General features: G+C 47.0%; 1 protein-coding gene across 1 annotated transcript in view; it reads left to right on the forward strand.

The window, feature by feature from the left end:
• Positions 1–18,892, forward strand: part of dlg5a (discs, large homolog 5a (Drosophila)) — a 66,016-nt gene that overhangs the window by 27,262 nt on the left and 19,862 nt on the right. The window contains 17 exon segments of the mRNA XM_029640343.2: positions 444–627; positions 1,626–1,885; positions 1,998–2,196; positions 2,420–2,533; positions 2,870–3,100; positions 5,533–5,717; positions 5,949–6,074; positions 9,312–9,444; positions 9,656–9,783; positions 9,875–10,050; positions 11,035–11,138; positions 12,595–12,687; positions 13,143–13,751; positions 13,754–14,224; positions 16,354–16,474; positions 18,056–18,209; positions 18,723–18,859. Coding sequence (XP_029496203.2) covers positions 444–627; positions 1,626–1,885; positions 1,998–2,196; positions 2,420–2,533; positions 2,870–3,100; positions 5,533–5,717; positions 5,949–6,074; positions 9,312–9,444; positions 9,656–9,783; positions 9,875–10,050; positions 11,035–11,138; positions 12,595–12,687; positions 13,143–13,751; positions 13,754–14,224; positions 16,354–16,474; positions 18,056–18,209; positions 18,723–18,859 — 3,425 coding nt within the window.

An 18,892-nucleotide genomic window follows, 5' to 3' on the forward strand; every position in this document is an offset into this window, starting at 1 on the left:
TGTGGTATTATATCCAGGCGTGTAAGGTGTGTGTGTGAAGGCACTTAAATGTGTGTGTGTGTGTGTGAGTCACAGTGAGACAGACACAGGGTGAGAGAGATGAGGATTATCACTCCACTCTCCAGCAGGTCTGTGTGTGATTGGATGTAAGCCCCTGTCGCTGTCTGTCCAGGAAAGCAATCAAACATAATGTGTTAATCTCCCTCCTAACCTCTGTCTGCCTTGTCATTGACTTATATGTTCACTGGGGGGAGGGAGGAACATGTATTGCAATCAGTACTTACCGAATACACTCAATTCAGGTCTGCAGAGAGGTTAGTATGTACTTTCACCTTAACCTGCCTTTTGCTGACGTCCTAGTAATTGCAATCTGCTGTATAACTAATGTAACCTCTTGGTAATCATCCCTCCCGCAGTTTTAACCTCTCCCTCTTTGTCTCCAGTATGCTCCACAGTCGTGTGTTAGGAGACCAGTCTCAGCTGAAAGAGGAGCTGGATGTGTTGAGGAGAGACAACACTCAGCTGGTCAGGGAACACAACCACCTGAAGCAGAGCTGTGAGGAGCTCCGCAGGCTGCACAGCGAGGACCAGAAGGAGGTGGCCGACATGAGGCGGCAGCAGCAAGAGGTACGCGCGATCACACACACGGTTGCTGTGACCTATACTGGGTTGCTGTGCTTTCAGAAACCCACACGTCACTGGAGAAGACGGCGAACACACACACACACACACACACAGCTGGGAGATGCATACAGAGCACTTCTGTAAAGGGCAGTGTTGGAGAACAAGGTCATTGGCTCATGTACAGGGCATGTAGGCAGTAGGCACATTCCACTTGTACCTACTGCTCCTCCTGTGTTCACAGATCTGTACATTCAGGAGAGGTGTTTAAACTCACCAGTTTAGAATGCTATGGCTCCATCTCCTGCATACTGCCCTGGGGTCACACCTGGTCCCACAGCAATCACTACAGACTCCAGCAAGCCTTACATATACCACACACTCAACTCAACACACAAAAACGTCAGGGAGGTATTTGCATTTTATTGGTGATTTTATGATTGTGAAGGCCCAGCAAAAATTAAACCTAAGGGCTGGTTAGTTACACCATAGTACCTAAGGCTCCATTTACAGAGGCAGAACAAATTTCATCTTTTGCCCAAATATTGGTCTTTTGACCAATCAGGTCCTTTGCCAATAATTGGGGAAAATATCAGTATTGGTCTTCCTATGTAAATGCAGCCGAATAGTCTTGAATAGTCCATATACTGCAGCTGCTCACTGTTGCCATCTGCTGACTAACTGGTGTAAAATGAATCGATGTCATTCTACCTTGGTTATGGTTCCAGTGGCTTGGTTTGGTTTCCATATGCTTCAGAATAAGTAAATAACCAAACACTATAACTCCGAAAAAATACATGTTTTAATTAAATAAAGCAACAGCAAGCTTCGTTCATCATTGTTTCAGCATGGTGCTTGAAACACCAAAATGGTGGTTTTGAATATATGTCAACTGTACATAAACTTTATTTGTATAGCACAATTCATACAGGTGGCAAATGAAGGTCTGCTTAACTGTATGTGCATGTAGAAAATCATCAGCTGAATGACTGTCCTTCCTCCAGGTGATGCGAGAAAACGGTTCATCAGAGGTTCTCAACAAGCTCTATGACACAGCCATGGACAAGCTGGAGGGGGTGAGGAAAGAATACGATTCGCTGAGCAAACGCTACAGCGAGAAGGTAGCTAATCACAACACGGACCTGAGCAGGCTGGAGCAGGTGGAAGAAGAGAACCGCCGATTACAGAAACAGATGGACACGTTGCTGAGACAACGAGACACGGCTATACACTACCAACAACAGTGCTCTACGTCCATGAGGAGGTAACACTGACAGACACACTCCTCAACCCAAAGATGCATGGTTATACACCACACACACACACACACACACACGTATACACTACTACACACCTCACCATCTTCCTCTCCCCAGGTTTGACTCTGTACAACAGGAGCTGAACAAGTCTTCAGGCCAGAACAAGGAGCTGCAGAGGGAGATGGAGCGGCTGCAGTCGGAGGTGACACGCTGTAAGAACTTCCAGCTGAAGGCAGTAAAGGACTGTGAGAAGTACAAGGAGGAGAGGGACTCTGTGTTCAACGAGTACAGGCTCATCATGAGTGAGAGAGACCAGGTGAGAGAGATACATATAATACATTATGGTTTCATAGATACAGATTACGGCTAGTCCTGGATTAAGAAGCTACTTTCCATGTAGTATCTACATTGAGGATGTTATTATACATTATTTCAGGACTAGGCTTAACCTTTAAGCAGTTGTTCATCCCAATGCTTTATGATAATACAGTAATTAAACTTAGCAACAATGAAGTGGGTTATTAAATTCTGGGTAACAGGTGATCAAGGAGCTGGACAAGCTGCAGACAGAGCTGGAGGCTGCAGAGGCCCGCCTCAAAAACACCTCGTCTGAAAGGATGGTGGCCAGCGAGGAGATGGAGGCTCTCAGACAGGTACAGATCAATGAATCATTTTATCTATCAGTCAATCAAGCACCTAGTCTGAGAGGTTAATCAATTATTTAAGCAATCTATCGATCAGTTTATTAATAGTCAGTCTAAACACTTAGAGGGTGATAGCCAGGGAGGAGAATGAGGCTCGCAGACAGGTCATGTTAATCAAGTTAATATATTTCAATTAATATCAGTTTATTAATCAAACTCACCTCGTCTGAAAGAATGCTGGCCAGTGAAGCTCTGACAGCTGCTCGATCAATTAGCTAAATTTGTCGCTGATCACCAAGGGATTGTGTTATGGCATTAAATCTGATTTGATTGTTTGTTTTTTAGGAGCTGAACTCGTCGTTGGTGGACCGGGACAGGGCAATCTGTGAGAGGAACGAGCTGTTGGAGAAGTACTGCCACGAGGTGAAGGATAAGGCTGAGGCCCAAAAGGAGCTGAGCCAAGCCTGTAAAGATATTGAGACGGTCCGCGAGGAGAGAGACGTGGCCCGCAAGGAGAGGACAGAGGCCATCATACAGAGAGACCAGCTACTGAGAGAATACTACCAGGCAAGACAGGTAACATCAACACACCTGAAAACAACACACGCACTTTACAGGTATGATAAACAACTGTATTAGGGAGAGGACAGAGGCTGTCAAAAGGTGACAGCTCCCAGCCAAAGGTTAGACACATGATAAAGAGCTTAGAGAATCCCATAAACTGTCAACCATTGGATTATGTCAGTTGCATGACCCTAAAGCGGATTTAGTGCTTTAGACAAATGCTGCTGTTTCTGCTCCTGACACTTCCCTGTTCAGACCACTAGATGGCCCCCCTACCACGGTTTTACACAACAGAAGTCGGGATGCTTGAAATCTGTGATAGAAATCCCAGTTGAAGGATTCCCTCGCTACTGATTCCAGGAATTCTACAACTAGGTTTTCTGAGAAATCTGTGAACTTGTAGAAAGTTTCAGGAAATTTGTTTTTGATCTCTTGAAGCTTCATGTTTTGAAAGTGGCTAACTAGCGTGTATCCGTGTGTCTGTGGGTGTATCCGTGTGTCTGTGGGTGTATCCGTGTGTCTGTGGGTGTATCCGTGTGTCTGTGGGTGTATCCGTGTGTCTGTGGGTGTATCCGTGTGTCTGTGGGTGTATCCGTGTGTCTGGGTGTATCCGTGTGTCTGTGGGTGTATCCGTGTGTCTGTGGGTGTATCCGTGTGTCTGTGGGTGTATCCGTGTGTCTGTGGGTGTATCCGTGTGTCTGTGGGTGTGTCCGTGGGTGTGTCTGTGGGTGTGTCTGTGGGTGTGTCTGTGGGTGTGTCTGTGGGTGTGTCTGTGGGTGTGTCTGTGGGTGTGTCTGTGGGTGTGTCTGTGGGTGTGTCTGTGGGTGTGTCTGTGGGTGTGTCTGTGGGTGTGTCTGTGGGTGTGTCTGTGGGTGTGTCTGTGGGTGTGTCTGTGGGTGTGTCTGTGGGTGTGTCTGTGGGTGTGTCTGTGGGTGTGTCTGTGGGTGTGTCTGTGGGTGTGTCTGTGGGTGTGTCTGTGGGTGTGTCTGTGGGTGTGTCTGTGGGTGTGTCTGTGGGTGTGTCTGTGGGTGTGTCTGTGGGTGTGTCTGTGGGTGTGTCTGTGGGTGTGTCTGTGGGTGTGTCTGTGGGTGTGTCTGCGGGTGTGTGTCTGTGCGTGTGTCTGCGGGTGTGTGTCTGTGCGTGTGTCTGTGCGTGTGTCCGCGTGTGTCTGTGCGTGTGTCCGCGTGTGTCTGTGCGTGTGTCCGCGTGTGTCTGTGGGTGTGTCCGCGTGTGTCCGCGTGTGTCTGTGCGTGTGTCCGCGTGTGTCGCGTGTGTCCGCGTGTGTCTGTGCGTGTGTCCGCGTGTGTCTGTGCGTGTGTCTGTGCGTGTGTCCGCGTGTGTCTGTGCGTGTGTCCGCGTGTGTCTGTGCGTGTGTCCGCGTGTGTCTGTGCGTGTGTCCGCGTGTGTCTGTGCGTGTGTCCGCGTGTGTCTGTGCGTGTGTCCGCGTGTGTCTGTGCGTGTGTCCGCGTGTGTCTGTGCGTGTGTCCGCGTGTGTCCGCGTGTGTCTGTGCGTGTGTCCGCGTGTGTCTGTGCGTGTGTCCGCGTGTGCGTGTGTCTGTGCGTGTGTCCGCGTGTGTCTGTGCGTGTGTCCGCGTGTGTCTGTGCGTGTGTCCGCGTGTGTCTGTGCGTGTGTCCGCGTGTGTCTGTGCGTGTGTCCGCGTGTGTCTGTGCGTGTGTCCGCGTGTGTCTGTGGGTGTGTCCGCGTGTGTCCGCGTGTGTCTGTGCGTGTGTCCGCGTGTGTCTGTGGGTGTGTCCGCGTGTGTCTGTGGGTGTGTCCGCGGGTGTGTCCGCGGGTGTGTCCGCGTGTGTCTGTGCGTGTGTCCGCGTGTGTCTGTGCGTGTGTCCGCGTGTGTCTGTGCGTGTGTCCGCGTGTGTCTGTGCGTGTGTCCGCGTGTGTCTGTGGGTGTGTCCGCGTGTGTCCGCGTGTGTCTGTGCGTGTGTCCGCGTGTCTGTGCGTGTGTCCGCGTGTGTCTGTGCGTGTGTCTGTGCGTGTGTCCGCGTGTGTCTGTGCGTGTGTCCGCGTGTGTCTGTGCGTGTGTCCGCGTGTGTCTGTGCGTGTGTCCGCGTGTGTCCGTGCGTGTGTCCGCGTGTGTCCGCGCGTGTCTGTGCGTGTGTCCGCGTGTGTCTGTGCGTGTGTCCGCGTGTGTCTGTGCGTGTGTCTGTGCGTGTGTCTGTGCGTGTGTCCGCGTGTGTCTGTGCGTGTGTCTGTGCGTGTGTCTGTGCGTGTGTCCGTGCGTGTGTCCGTGCGTGTGTCCGTGCGTGTGTCCGTGCGTGTGTCCGTGCGTGTGTCCGTGCGTGTGTCCGCGCGTGCGTGCGCCCGTGCGTGTATCCATGTGTGCCCGTGCGTGTGTGCGCCCGTGCGTGTTTCCATGTGTGCCTGTGCGTGTATCCATGTGTGCCTGTGCGTGTATCCATGTGTGCCTGTGTCTGTGTGTGCTCGACAGAAACAAGACTCTGCCACCCTGGACATAGAGCGGGCCAACAAGGAGATTGAGGTGTTGAGGAAGCAGTATGAGGCCATGTCCCAGGAGCTGAAGGAGGCTACACAGGAGGCCGAGGTGGCCAAGTGTCGACGTGACTGGGCCTTCCAGGAGAGAGACAAGATAGTGGCAGAGAGAGAGAGCATACGGTGAGAGAAAGCGGGAATAGTGGCGTAGGCTCTTCCTTAATTCCTCTTTCTTTGATTCCTTGCATCTTCTCTCCTTGCCTCCTTCTGAAAACGCATTGGAGTAGAAGGTCCAAGAGGACTCTTGCATCTTCCCTAATGTTTTTTGGGGAGGAGGCATGCAGAGAGGACGCAGTAAATATTAACTGACTAAACTGTGCTGATGCTTGATGATGTCATATCCTGCCCCTCCAGGACGCTGTGTGACAACCTGCGTAGGGAGCGGGACCGGGCGGTCAGCGATCTGGCCGACGCCCTGCGTAACCTTGACGACATGAGGAAGCAGAAGAATGACGCGTCACGGGAACTGAAGGAACTCAAGTGAGTCCCAGAGCACACAGAAAATGTCTGGCCTCTAAATAACCTTTTTCAAAGCTGGTAAGAATATAGTTGAATAGCCCTGGTTTATGAGGTTAATTAAACAAACACATACCATACCACATCACACACTTTCCACTTTCTCAACCCCCTTGTAGTGATGTGAAAAGCTCCCTCTACTGGTCAGTGTGTGACTGCCATATTAAATTCTCTGTCTTTTCTTTGAGAGCTCATCCTCCTTTCCTGCTGACGAAGAAGAAAAGAGTAACATTTTGGTTTAAGTCAACGACCCCCTCTAGGCATGCCTCATAAGGACATAATGTATCTTAGTGACAGTCAGCCACCCCCTCTAGGCAGGCCTCATAAGGACATAATGTATCTTAGTGACAGTCAGCCACCCCCTCTAGGCAGGCCTCATAAGGACATAATGTATCTTAGTGACAGTCAGCCACCCCCTCTAGGCAGGCCTCATAAGGACATAATGTATCTTAGTGACAGTCAGCCACCCCCTCTAGGCAGGCCTCATAAGGACATAATGTATCTTAGTGACAGTCAGCCACCCCCTCTAGGCAGGCCTCATAAGGACATAATGTATCTTAGTGACAGTCAGCCACCCTCTAGGCAGGCCTCATAAGGACATAATGTATCTTAGTGACAGTCAGCCACCCCCTCTAGGCAGGCCTCATAAGGACATAATGTATCTTAGTGACAGTCAGCCACCCCCTCTAGGCAGGCCTCATAAGGACATAATGTATCTTAGTGACAGCCACCCCCTCTAGGCAGGCCTCATAAGGACATAATGTATCTTAGTGACCGTCAGCCACCCCCTCTAGGCAGGCCTCATAAGGACATAATGTATCTTAGTGACAGTCAGCCACCCCCTCTAGGCAGGCCTCATAAGGACATAATGTATCTTAGTGACAGTCAGCCACCCCCTCTAGGCAGGCCTCATAAGGACATAATGTATCTTAGTGACAGTCAGCCACCCCCCCTCTAGGCAGGCCTCATAAGGACATAATGTATCTTAGTGACAGTCAGCCACCCCCTCTAGGCAGGCCTCATAAGGACATAATGTATCTTAGTGACAGTCAGCCACCCCCTCTAGGCAGGCCTCATAAGGACATAATGTATCTTAGTGACAGTCAGCCACCCCCTCTAGGCAGGCCTCATAAGGACATAATGTATCTTAGTGACAGTCAGCCACCCCCTCTAGGCAGGCCTCATAAGGACATAATGTATCTTAGTGACCGTCAGCCACCCCCTCTAGGCAGGCCTCATAAGGACATAATGTATCTTAGTGACCGTCAGCCACCCCCTCTAGGCAGGCCTCATAAGGACATAATGTATCTTAGTGACCGTCAGCCACCCCCTCTAGGCAGGCCTCATAAGGACATAATGTATCTTAGTGACCGTCAGCCACCATAGGCCTATTTCTCCTTCAGCCTTTCCTTTACACACTGTAGAATATGACTTTGCTGCTACTTTTTAGACTTTGGTAACACTTCCCTTGCAGCACTTTGAACGGTTGCTTTGCCCTATAGATATCTATGCAGACCTGCCAATATGCACTCATTTTGCGTACCGACTATGCAATTCTCTGTCCATGTATGCATGTACGAGATCTGAGTTCAAAGTACGCAGAAATTAATAGGGCCTGATTATTAAAAATAAAAAAAACATTTTAATACAAAACAACTCCACTGAGTAAATTTAACATCCTGATAATCGCTCTGCAACACAGACATGTTCTGAGTTTGTGTCAACGGACATGGCGATTAATGCATCATTATTCGATGTAGCAACCGGGTGTCTGCCCCTCCTGTTTGTTGTGATGCTGAGTTTGCCAACTATCAGCTGTACGTGAACACATGGACAAAATCCCCCTTCGACTCCACGTGTTGTGGAAAGGTAAACTCTAATTGTTTCAAGCTAACGTTACCGAACATAAGATGGACATTCGGTGAGCTCTAAAATGCCAGCAGTTCACTCTCATTTGCTCGTGAAATAGTTAAATGCAAATACGAAAAATAACTGGTCGCATTTGTGCGATTGTGATATACATTTAATTCTGCGTCCCATTAGTTGTATTTTCCACGTAACATTACGAGGATCACGTAACCCGATGGACTGTACCTGTAAGTATGATCCACGTCACAAAAGCTTTACAAAAGTATAATTAAAAATAAATATTTACATCCTGGCATTAAATGGGGTCGGGAGTTTAGGAGACTGCACAATGAAGAATGAATGAGTGTCTGGTATTGGCTATAGAGGCAATGCTTCTAAAATGGCTGCACTAGATTTGAGATTTTATGAATTTAGAAAATCTGAAATGATCTATGTGCTGCAAATAAGTACAATAGGCACCTTTACATAGGCTGAAACAGCGGACTCTTCTTGCGAACAGCATTCAGATTCCCTTTGCGGTAGCTTACTTTAGCTTTGCGTAGCCAGTTTGTGGTCTGTGTCAATTCGATCATCTGTTTTTGTTTTTATGTTTTCAAATAGATGTTTCTTTTAGTGTTGATTTGGAACCGTGTCTAAAAGGCCAATACTTGTTAGCTGGTCCAAGTGATTGGCTCTGTTTGAGAGTTGACAAGCGTTCCTCTACTATAGAGACTAAACGTGGGGGCATGTGCTTAGAAAAACATTAGAGATAATTAACTCCGTTCTACGCTCTACATGTAATGGCATAAACATGCAGACAATCTGTGCTAATTCCACAAAACATATATTTATTTTATATGTTCTGTACTTATCAGTATGAATCTTTTATTTATGTTTTGTAAATACCTTTTCAGAGGACTGAACTGAACCAGGTGTGATCCATAATGTTTGTCTAAGCACATGTGCTCATGAAACAAAAGTTAGCATAGGTTGTGCAATAACAAAATTAGCAGCTAATTTAGCAAGTCATTGTTATTTCAGCCAGTCAGTAAATCTATGCCAGATGATGAGAGTGAGGAGACGGCGAGAAACAGACCGGGCAGCAGTTACATGCAAGTTGAATCTCCAATTTGCTGCATGTGTCTGGTATTCTAAAAAGTTTGACAGGGTTGGCAGGTCTGTCTATGGTGCCCTATAGATGTAGTTGTGCAGCATTTAGAAACTCTATGAAAATGCTACAAGGCACACGTTTCCTCATTTAGCAGATTGTGTACATGCACTCAGTGACATGTAGATATATCCTGCACACTGTTGTGATGTGTTCTGACCTGTGACATCACTTCCTGTGGTCAGAGAGAAGATGGAGAGCCAGCTGGACAAGGAGGCCAGGTTTTGTCAGCTGATGGCCCACAGCTCCCATGACTCCGCCATCGACACAGACTCTCTGGAGTGGGAGACGGAGGTTGTGGAGTTTGAGAAGGACAGGGTGATTCTGGAGAGACAATACTTTCATTGATTTGATTGAATGCTTATTTGACTTACTGTTGATGTATTGATTGGATGGGTGGATGGATGGATTGACTGATTGATCAGATGAATTAATTTCCAGCAAATGTTAAAATCCAGTTTAATAAAGGGGCTCAGAACTGATATGTATGTAGATAACCAGTATGTTTAACTTAGCTGTTTTCCTGCAGGATGACATGGATTTAAAGGCACTTGGGTTTGACATAGCAGAGGGGGTAAACGATCCATATTTACCAGGAGATTGTGGAATATTTGTGACAAGAGTGGACAAAGGAAGTATTGCAGATGGAAGGTTAAGGTAAAATTTCTTGAGGTTCAAGTTCAGTAACCCCTGTTCGTTCCTCATCTTCATCATCCCCAATATCACGTTTTTACTTCCTGCTTTTCAGAGTTAACGATTGGTTGCTGAAGATAAATGACATGGACCTGACCAACAAGGACAGGAAGCAGGTGGTAAAGGCAGTGCTTAACAGAGGCGGGCTTATCAACATGGTGGTTCGCAGGAGGAAGTCCCTGGGAGGAAGGCTGGTCACCCCTGTACACATCAACCTGATCGGACACAAAGGTAACATTTGTGGCACTCCTGGTGTGTATTCATTAGGAAACCATTTACTCCAAATTTAAAATGTTTTGCAAAGAAAACAAGTTTCTATTTGACAAATTCAGGTTGGTCCATCCCCTTTCTTTCTGTTTGCTTCCGTCTGGTTCTTAGAATAAATTGTAAATCAGGCAATCATTCAACAAAACAACAAATCAACTAGAATAGGTCTATTCATCAGTCGGATTATGTTGCAAAAAGGTTTTTGGTCTGTCTCAAAACGGTTTGCATCGGAATTCGACTAATGAATTCACCCCTGTTCTTGTTTTAATGTTTTGTTGAATGATTGATTTGATTTATTGATTCAGTGCATGGTTGTATTATATCAGCCACCTAGAAAAGGTGGCTCATTTTTCCAAAAACCAGCATGAAATTCTTTCTAAAGACTGACATCTAGTGAAAGCCATAGAAACTGCAATCTGGGAGGATTTCGCCTTATAAAAAGTAACATACATTAAAAACAGTGGTGGTGGTGGGGGGGGGAGGGTTTGTCCTCTCGGTTTCTCCTGCCATCAGTTCTGTTATACTCATACATCATTTGAACAGTTTTAGAAACTTTTGTTTTCTGTCCAAATCTACCAATGATATGCATATCCTAGCTTCTGGGCCTGAGTAACAGGGAGTTTACTTTAGGCACGCTTTTCATCCGGATGTGAAAACACTGCCCCCTACCCAAGAGGTTAATTGAAATGCATTCCAGGTGATTACTTCACGAAACTGGTTGAGAGAATGCCAAGAGTGTTCAAAGCTGTCATCAAGGCAAAGAGTGGCTACTTTGAAAAATCTCAAATAAATTATATTTTGCTTTGTTTAACACTTTTTTTGTTTTTTTGGTTACTACATGATTCCATACGTGTTATTTCATAGTTTTGATGTCTTCACTTGTATTCTAACGTCAGTGTTATAGGTCTGAAGTGTGTAATACATATTGTATTCTCCTCTCTACTCCAGACAGTGGTATAGGTCTGGAGAATGGTGTGTTTGTGACAGCCCTCGTCCAGGGGAGTCCTGCTTCCAGGGAGGGATCTCTGACTGTTGGAGACAGACTTATTGCTGTGAGTCCTCCACCACCACCTCTATTTTCCTCATACTCTTCATTCCTGTTCTTCTTCCTCCATTGCCCCCTCCTTCTCCACCTCACCTCCTTATCTTCCTCCTCCTGTTTCTACTCCTCTCTTCCAACCTCTACCTCCTCCTCCACCTGATTTGACCCCTGTTCCATTTTGGTCTCTAGTGATTTGGTGACAGAAACAATGTTAGCCAGTCATCACTCTACCTGGCAAAAGACCTTCTCTCTAATCATGATCCACCTACTGAATCTGCTGTCATAATCCTCCAGGTCCGTACTGTGAAGTTCTGCTGCTTAGTAAAACCACTGGGCTTAGATATCTCCCCACTCACCTTTTAATGGCAGACCAAGGCTTGTCTCAAATTGCACCCTATTCCCTACACAGAGTACTGTTTTTGACCAGAGCCCATACGGCCAAGGTCGAGACTAATGCGCAATATATGAAATGGGGTGCCAGTTCGGGCGCACCCCTGTTGACACCCTCAACTTTAATAGTGAAGCCTGGCTAGCTGATATGGGACATGATAGCTAAGTTTTGGTGATTAGCAAACATTAGACCAGATGCCTGCAGATGTCAATCATGGTTGTGTATCGTCTGATACCATGTCCTTGTAGTCGTTAATAACTTAATGTAGCAGGTTATATTTCACATATACAGATATGTTTAATTATGTTAGTAAGCGAAGGACTTGAACATGCTGAACCAACAGCGACATATGCAGTCAATGCACAATTTTGCATATGTCACAGCTGCACTCTTAATGCTCAGTACTCCGACTTAGACTGGACTCCCCAGATGGAATAACATGCTTCAAAGAGTACTGTTTCATTTTAATGTTAAAAGTTCACTAGTCTGATCTCTAATTTTTTTGGGGGGTGGGCGGCAGGTAGCCTAGTGTTGGGCCAGTAACTGAAAGGTCGCTGGTTCGAATACCCGAGCCGACAAGGTGAAAAAAATCTGCCGACGTGCCCTTGAGAAAGGCACTTAACCCTAATTAACAAGGCTGACCCTGTAAAACAACACATTTTACTACACCTATCGGTATATATGACAAATATTTTTGCTCAGGCTTGAATACACTACCTACTTTCCTGTTTCCTCTCCCTGCGCTCCTCTCCTTGCTGCAGTATTTTATAATTCATCTCAGGCCTATTGTCATGGAAATTTGGGGATTGAGAAAGGAGTGTGGGGGTGTTAAAGTTCTAAGAAGAACCACTGGCCTAGATTTTCTAAAGTATCCCACTGCAGCAGCAGGCAGACTCAAATCTCTGGCACTGAGTTCTTCAGGTGCAGGAGATCTCTATTTGGGGTTAGGGTAGTTGAATTCTCAATCTCTCTTGAAAGCAATACCACCTAGCAAAACTGTATGTGTGTTTTAGAAGGATGTGTGGGAAGTGAGTAGTGTGTGTCCACTTTTTTATGTGGCTTCTGTTTCCCCCAGATCAACGGCATCGCTCTGGACAACAAGTCGTTGACGGAGTGTGAGACACTGCTGAGGAACTGTAGGGACTCTCTCAGCCTCTCTCTCATGAAGGTGAATCTAAACTAGCTCCTCTACTAAGCTCCTTGAATGCACACTAGCCTCAAATTAGACTAAAGACAAGTTGTCCTCCAGTCAATGTGGTGCCACATAACAGCCTTATTTTAAACATAGGGCTTTGACTTGAAGGTGAATCTAAACTTCACCGCCCGCTGTCCTCAAATCAGCCTTAATTTAGACTCAAGTTCTCCTGAAGTCCATGTAGTGCCATACACTGCAACACCCTTATTTGATGCTATAGCGGGCACTCTTTTTTTAGGACAGCGACTGACTTTCTCAAGAACAAACATGTTAGATATTACTGCACTGCAGTGACTAGATTCCTGGATAGTGTGAACTTTATTTTTGGCGGAAAGTTTAGAGTTTAGGAAAAAAGGAAATGTGTTTTTACTCGTCTAGTGCTATTCCTAACACCCCCTTTATCTCTGTCCATCCTTTTATGTTCCCAGTTCTTCCCTCACAGTTCGTCGGGCCAGAACATCTTCGACAGCCTGCGCGAGTCATCGTCCAACAGCCGTCTCTCCGAGGTCCACTCCAGGAACAGTCGTAACCTCAAACACAACAGCTCCACACAGACAGACATCTTCTGCCCCGACACAGGTGGGGGAGGTGGTAGTGTCAATGTCCAAGGAGAGAGGAGGAAAAGCAGGGGTGTGGAGGCCGAGGAGGGGATGGGCCCGTACGGGGACGTCAGGAAGCCCTTCTCCACGGGGTCTCTCCATGCCACCAGCCTCCGGCCGTCCTCTGACCTTGGTCTGGGTCCCCCGAGCCGCTACGGCCCCAGCGCCTTCCAGGAGTGCTGCTCTGGGTCCCCCTACGCCAAGCCCCCTCCACCCCCCATGACCTATGACCCCTCTAACCCCCCCGACTGCATCACAGTGGAGACTACCCTGGAGAAGAAACACAGCGGCGGTACTTGGCCGAAGATGATCGTCGGCGGGATGTCTGTCGCCGTGGATACGACCACAGCGACGACTCCGACCCAGCTGTCCATCTTCAAGTCACCCAAACAGAGGAAGTCCATCTTCGACACGGACGCCTTCAAACCACGGCCTGAGATGGCTCCCCATCTTCCAAGATAGAGTACCTGTTGCCCAATCAGCTGGTGGCCCACTCCCCGCAGCCCTCCAAGACTGAGTCTCTCTCCTCCTCCTCTACGGCCACACCCACCCCTCCTCCGCCGCCTACCCGCAGCGATTCGTTCAAATTCAAACACAAACAGCAGAGCAATTCCGCCTCCGACTGCACGCTCACCTCCGACGGGAACGGCGGCAAGGGGGATGCTGTTTCCATGGTTACCGGGGAGGGCCACGGGGAACACGAGATGGAACGAGAAAGGGAGAGGGAAAGAGACAGAAACGGGAACCACTACTTCCTGGATGGGAAAATGCTGACATCGAGGAAGTCATGTGATGAGGACATTGGACGCACCAGGGGGGAGGAGCCTGATGTGAAGAGGCCCCGCCCTAAATCAGCACCAGCTCTCCGACGCAGGATGACCCCCCAGTCCATCACTCTGCCCTCCTTCCAGGTCTGTTTGATGTTAATGTAGAGTGCTTTTCACTAAGGCTGATTACAATAGTCTGAAGTGGCTTCCTCGCTTCTCCTCTCCATATGCATTTACATTAAAGAACTGAACAGGTGAAGTCATCCTCTAATATGTTGTGTTCACATACAGTGGGGCAAAAAAGTATTTAGTCAGCCACCAATTGTGCAAGTTCTCCCACTTAAAAAGATGAGAGATGCCTGTAATTTTCATCATAGGTACACTTCAACTATGACAGACAAAATGAGGGAAAAAAATCCAGAAAATAACATTGTAGGATTTTTAATGTATTTATTTGCAAATTATGGTGGAAAATAAGTATTTGGTCACCTACAAACAAGCAAGATTTCTTTCTCTCACAGACCTGTAACTTCTTCGTTAAGAGGCTCCTCTGTCCTCCACTCGTTACCTGTATTAATGGCACCTGTTTGAACTTGTTATCAGTATAAAAGACACCTGTCCACAACCTCAAACAGTCACACTCCAAACTCCACTATGGCCAAGACCAAAGAGCTGTCAAAGGACACCAGAAACAAAATTGTAGACCTGCACCAGGCTGGGAAGACTGAATCTGCAATAGGTAAGCAGATTTGAAGGTTTGAAGAAATCAACTGTGGGAGCAATTATTAGGAATTGGAAGACATACAAGACCACTGATAATCTCCCTCAATCTGGGGCTCCACGCAAGATCTCACCCCGTGGGGTCAAAATGATCACAAGAACGGTGAGCAAAAATCCCAGAACCACACGGGGGGACCTAGTGAATGACCTGCAGAGAGCTGGGACCAAAGTAACAAAGCCTACCATCAGTAACACACTACGCCGCCAGGGACTCAAATCCTGCAGTGCAAGACGTGTCCCCCTGCTTAAGCCAGTACATGTCCAGGCCCGTCTGAAGTTTGCTAGAGAGCATTTGGATGATCCAGAAGAAGATTCGGAGAATGTCATACGGTCAGATGAAACCAAAATAGAACATTTTGGTAAAAACTCAACTCGTTGTGTTTGGAGGACAAAGAATGCTGAGTTGCATCCAAAGAACACCATACCTACTGTGAAGCATGGGGGTGGAAACATGCTTTGGGGCTGTTTTTCTGCAAAGGGACCAGGACGACTGATCCGTGTAAAGGAAAGAATGAATGGGGCCATGTATCGTGAGATTTTGAGTGAAAACCTCCTTCCATCAGCAAGGGCATTGAAGATGAAACGTGGCTGGGTCTTTCAGAATGACAATGATCCCAAACACACCGCCCGGGCAATGAAGGAGTGGCTTCGTAAGAAGCATTTCAAGGTCCTGGAGTGGCCTAGCCAGTCTCCAGATCTCAACCCCATAGAAAATCTTTGGAGGGAGTTGAAAGTCCGTGTTGCCCAGCAACAGCCCCAAAACATCACTGCTCTAGAGGAGATCTGCATGGAGGAATGGGCCAAAATACCAGCAACAGTGTGTGAAAACCTTGTGAAGACTTACAGAAAACAGTTTGACCTCTGTCATTGCCAACAAAGGGTATATAACAAAGTATTGAGAAACAGAAAAAGATTGATTTTCTCATTTTGTCTGTCATAGTTGAAGTGTACCTATGATGAAAATGACAGGCCTCTCATCTTTTTAAGTGGGATAACTTGCACAATTGGTGGCTGACTAAATACTTTTTTGCCCCACTGTACCTAGCCTATGATCAAGGAGAGGAGACAAGATGTGCATTCCACTTAAGACTACTGAGATGCACCTTATGTCTCAAAACACTTCATTTAAAAAGAGAAACACCAGCACTGCGTGGCCTCGCACCCAGCCAGTACTCCAGGGTGATACACGGCAGCCTTTTTGTGGCAGTATTTACAACCCTTTCTGTGTGTGCCTCGCCACCAGGCTGCCTCAATGGTGATTGATGCCTCTGTACAGAGCTCCAGGCGATATGTGCTGAGTCCGGGGGCTGTGGTCTCATCCCAGCACTCTTAAACTGCTCCTTCAGTTTACTTCCCATCGTTCTCTTCTTTCTGTTTCTGGTCATTGGACTGTGACTGGGGTCCCACTCTGAAATGGGTCCTTCTCCTTATTCTCCTACTCTTTCTGTTCCTCATCATTAAACCCAATGATTTCTGTATCTGTCAACCATCAGAGCTACTCCAATGACGATCACTCCCCAGAGCCCAGAGAGATGCTTCGCTCCTCTCCCAACCGCTCTCACAGACACAGTGTGGGCTTCGTGACCACCATCTACAACAGTACCCTGCCTGCAAGTGAGTCTCTCTCTCTCTCTCTCTCTCTCTCTCTCTCTCTCTCTCTCTCTCTCTCACACACTCTCCTTTTTAATAAAAATAATAAATGTAGCCTCTTTTCCTCTTCAATTTCAATCTTCTCATCGCTGCAACTCCCTAATGGGTTCAGGGGCCGAAGGTCGAGTCATGTGTCCTCAGAAACATGACCAGCCCAACCGCGCTTCTTAACCTCTCTAGGGTATGTGGGACGCTAGCGTCCCACCTGGCCAACATCCAGTGAAATTGCAGCGCGCCAAATTCAAATACAAAAATACTCATTATAAAAATTCAGAAAAGATATGACTATTTTACATGGGTTTAAAGATTAACTCCTTGTGAATCCAACCACTGTTCAGATTTCAAAAATGCTTTACGTCGAAAGCACACCTTACGATTATTTGAGAACATAGGCCAGCAGACAAATCATTACAAACAGTAACCAGCCAAATAGAAGTTACACAAGTCAGAAATATAGATAAAATGAATCACTTACCTTTGACAATCTTCATATGGTGGCACTCAGAAGACATTCATTTATTCAATAAATGTTCCTTTTGTTCGATAAAACCTCAGTTTTGTTCGCCTTTCCTTCAGTAATCCACAGGCTCAAACGCAGTCACAACAGGCAGACAAAAAAATCCAAATTGTATCTGTAAAGTTCATAGAAACATGTCAACCGATGTTTATATTCAACCCTCAGGTTGTTTTTAGCTTAAATAATCGATAATATTTCAACCGGACAATAACGTTGTCAATATAAAAGGTAAACAAGAAAGGCACTCTCTCGGTCGTGCGCATGAAAAAGCTCTGTGACACTGCAGGGTCCTCTCATTCAGACTGCTCTTACTCCCTCATTTTTCAGAATACAAGCCTGAAACAATTTCTAAAGACTGACGTCTAGTGGAAGGCATAGGAACTGCAATTTAAGCCCTAAGTCAATGGACACTAATGGAATTGAATAGAAAACTACAACACAAAAATCCTACTTCCGGAATGGATTTTTCTCAGGTTTTCGCCTGCCAAATCAGTTCTGTTTTACTCATAGACACTATTTTAACAGTTTTGGAAACTTTAGTGTTTTCTATCCATATCTACTATTATATATATGCATATCCTATCTTCTGGGCCTGCTTTTCATCCAAAATTCCAAATGCACCCGCCCGCTTAACCCAGAAACCAGCCGCACCAGTGTGTCGGGGGAAACTCCTTTCACCTGATGATCAAGGTCAGCCTGCATCCGCCCGGCCCGCCACAAGGATTCGCTGAAAGCGCAATGAGCCAAGTAGTCCCCCGGCCAAACCCTCCCCTAACCCGGATGATGCTGAGACAATTCTATGGGACTCACGATCACGGCCGGTTGTGACACTGCCCGGGATCGAACTCTGGTCTGTAGTGACGCCTTTAACACTGCGATGCAGTGCCTTAGACCGCTGCACCACTCAGGAGGACCCATAACACATTTCTATCTGGAGCCTCTCTAGCCAGTGTGTGTTCCTCCTATTTAACCGGTGTGGTGGTGGTGGTTGTTGTTGTTCTCTAATCAGTGTGTGTGTGTTCTATCAGACTCGGCCCATCGTGGCCTGGCCCCGTGTCCAGCGGTGACCGCAGTGATGAGGAACCCAGTCTACACAGTCCGCAGCCACAGAGTCCACACCAACAACTGTCCCTCTGTCTCCTCCCAGATCTGCCAACACCAGCACAACAACCAACACCCCAGGTAATTACCCCAGACAGAATAACTACCCCGACAGAATAACTACCCCGAAAAGTGGAGCCCAGTCATTCCTCAAGGGGGCAAATTATCATTTAGTCTAAATTATTGGCTTGAAAATATGACATTGCTTAAGTAGGCAAATATTTAGTAGGAAACAACTTGGTCATCATTATGATGAAGGCAATTTTTCTTTATGGCAATGTTGCCTTTAGTTAGGTAAGTTGGTTAAAAATACCTTGCAATGGTAACGTTAGCTAGCTGAAATCCGGTGCTCTCCCCTCTATCTTAGCTAGCTAGCTAATGTTATACTACATCTAAAGTCAATCTGACAACATTACAATGATGACAAGTTTCTCCTACTAAATAGTTGCATCCTTTGGAGATGTCGTGCTGTTTGAGAATGGGTTGAGTAGCAGATTCAGTCGTGCACCAGTCCCTAAGATGACTTTCATAAAAAGGCGTTGGTGGCGCTATGTTCAACCCATGAATTATGTAGGAAGAGAGTATGTGTGTCAGTCCGCAGCACCAGGGCCGTCTGAGCCTGGACCTGAGCCAAAAGCGTCCAGCAGCAGACTACTCAGAGTCCTCGTCACGCAGCAGCCGCACCTCCCATGGTACCAACTCACTACCCTCCAGTGCTCGCCTGGGCCTTGGTCAGTCACCCATGCATGCACGCCACATACACG

This window comes from Oncorhynchus nerka, linkage group LG28 (assembly GCF_034236695.1).
Source record: "Oncorhynchus nerka isolate Pitt River linkage group LG28, Oner_Uvic_2.0, whole genome shotgun sequence".
In the NCBI taxonomy this organism is placed as follows: Eukaryota; Metazoa; Chordata; class Actinopteri; order Salmoniformes; family Salmonidae; genus Oncorhynchus; species Oncorhynchus nerka.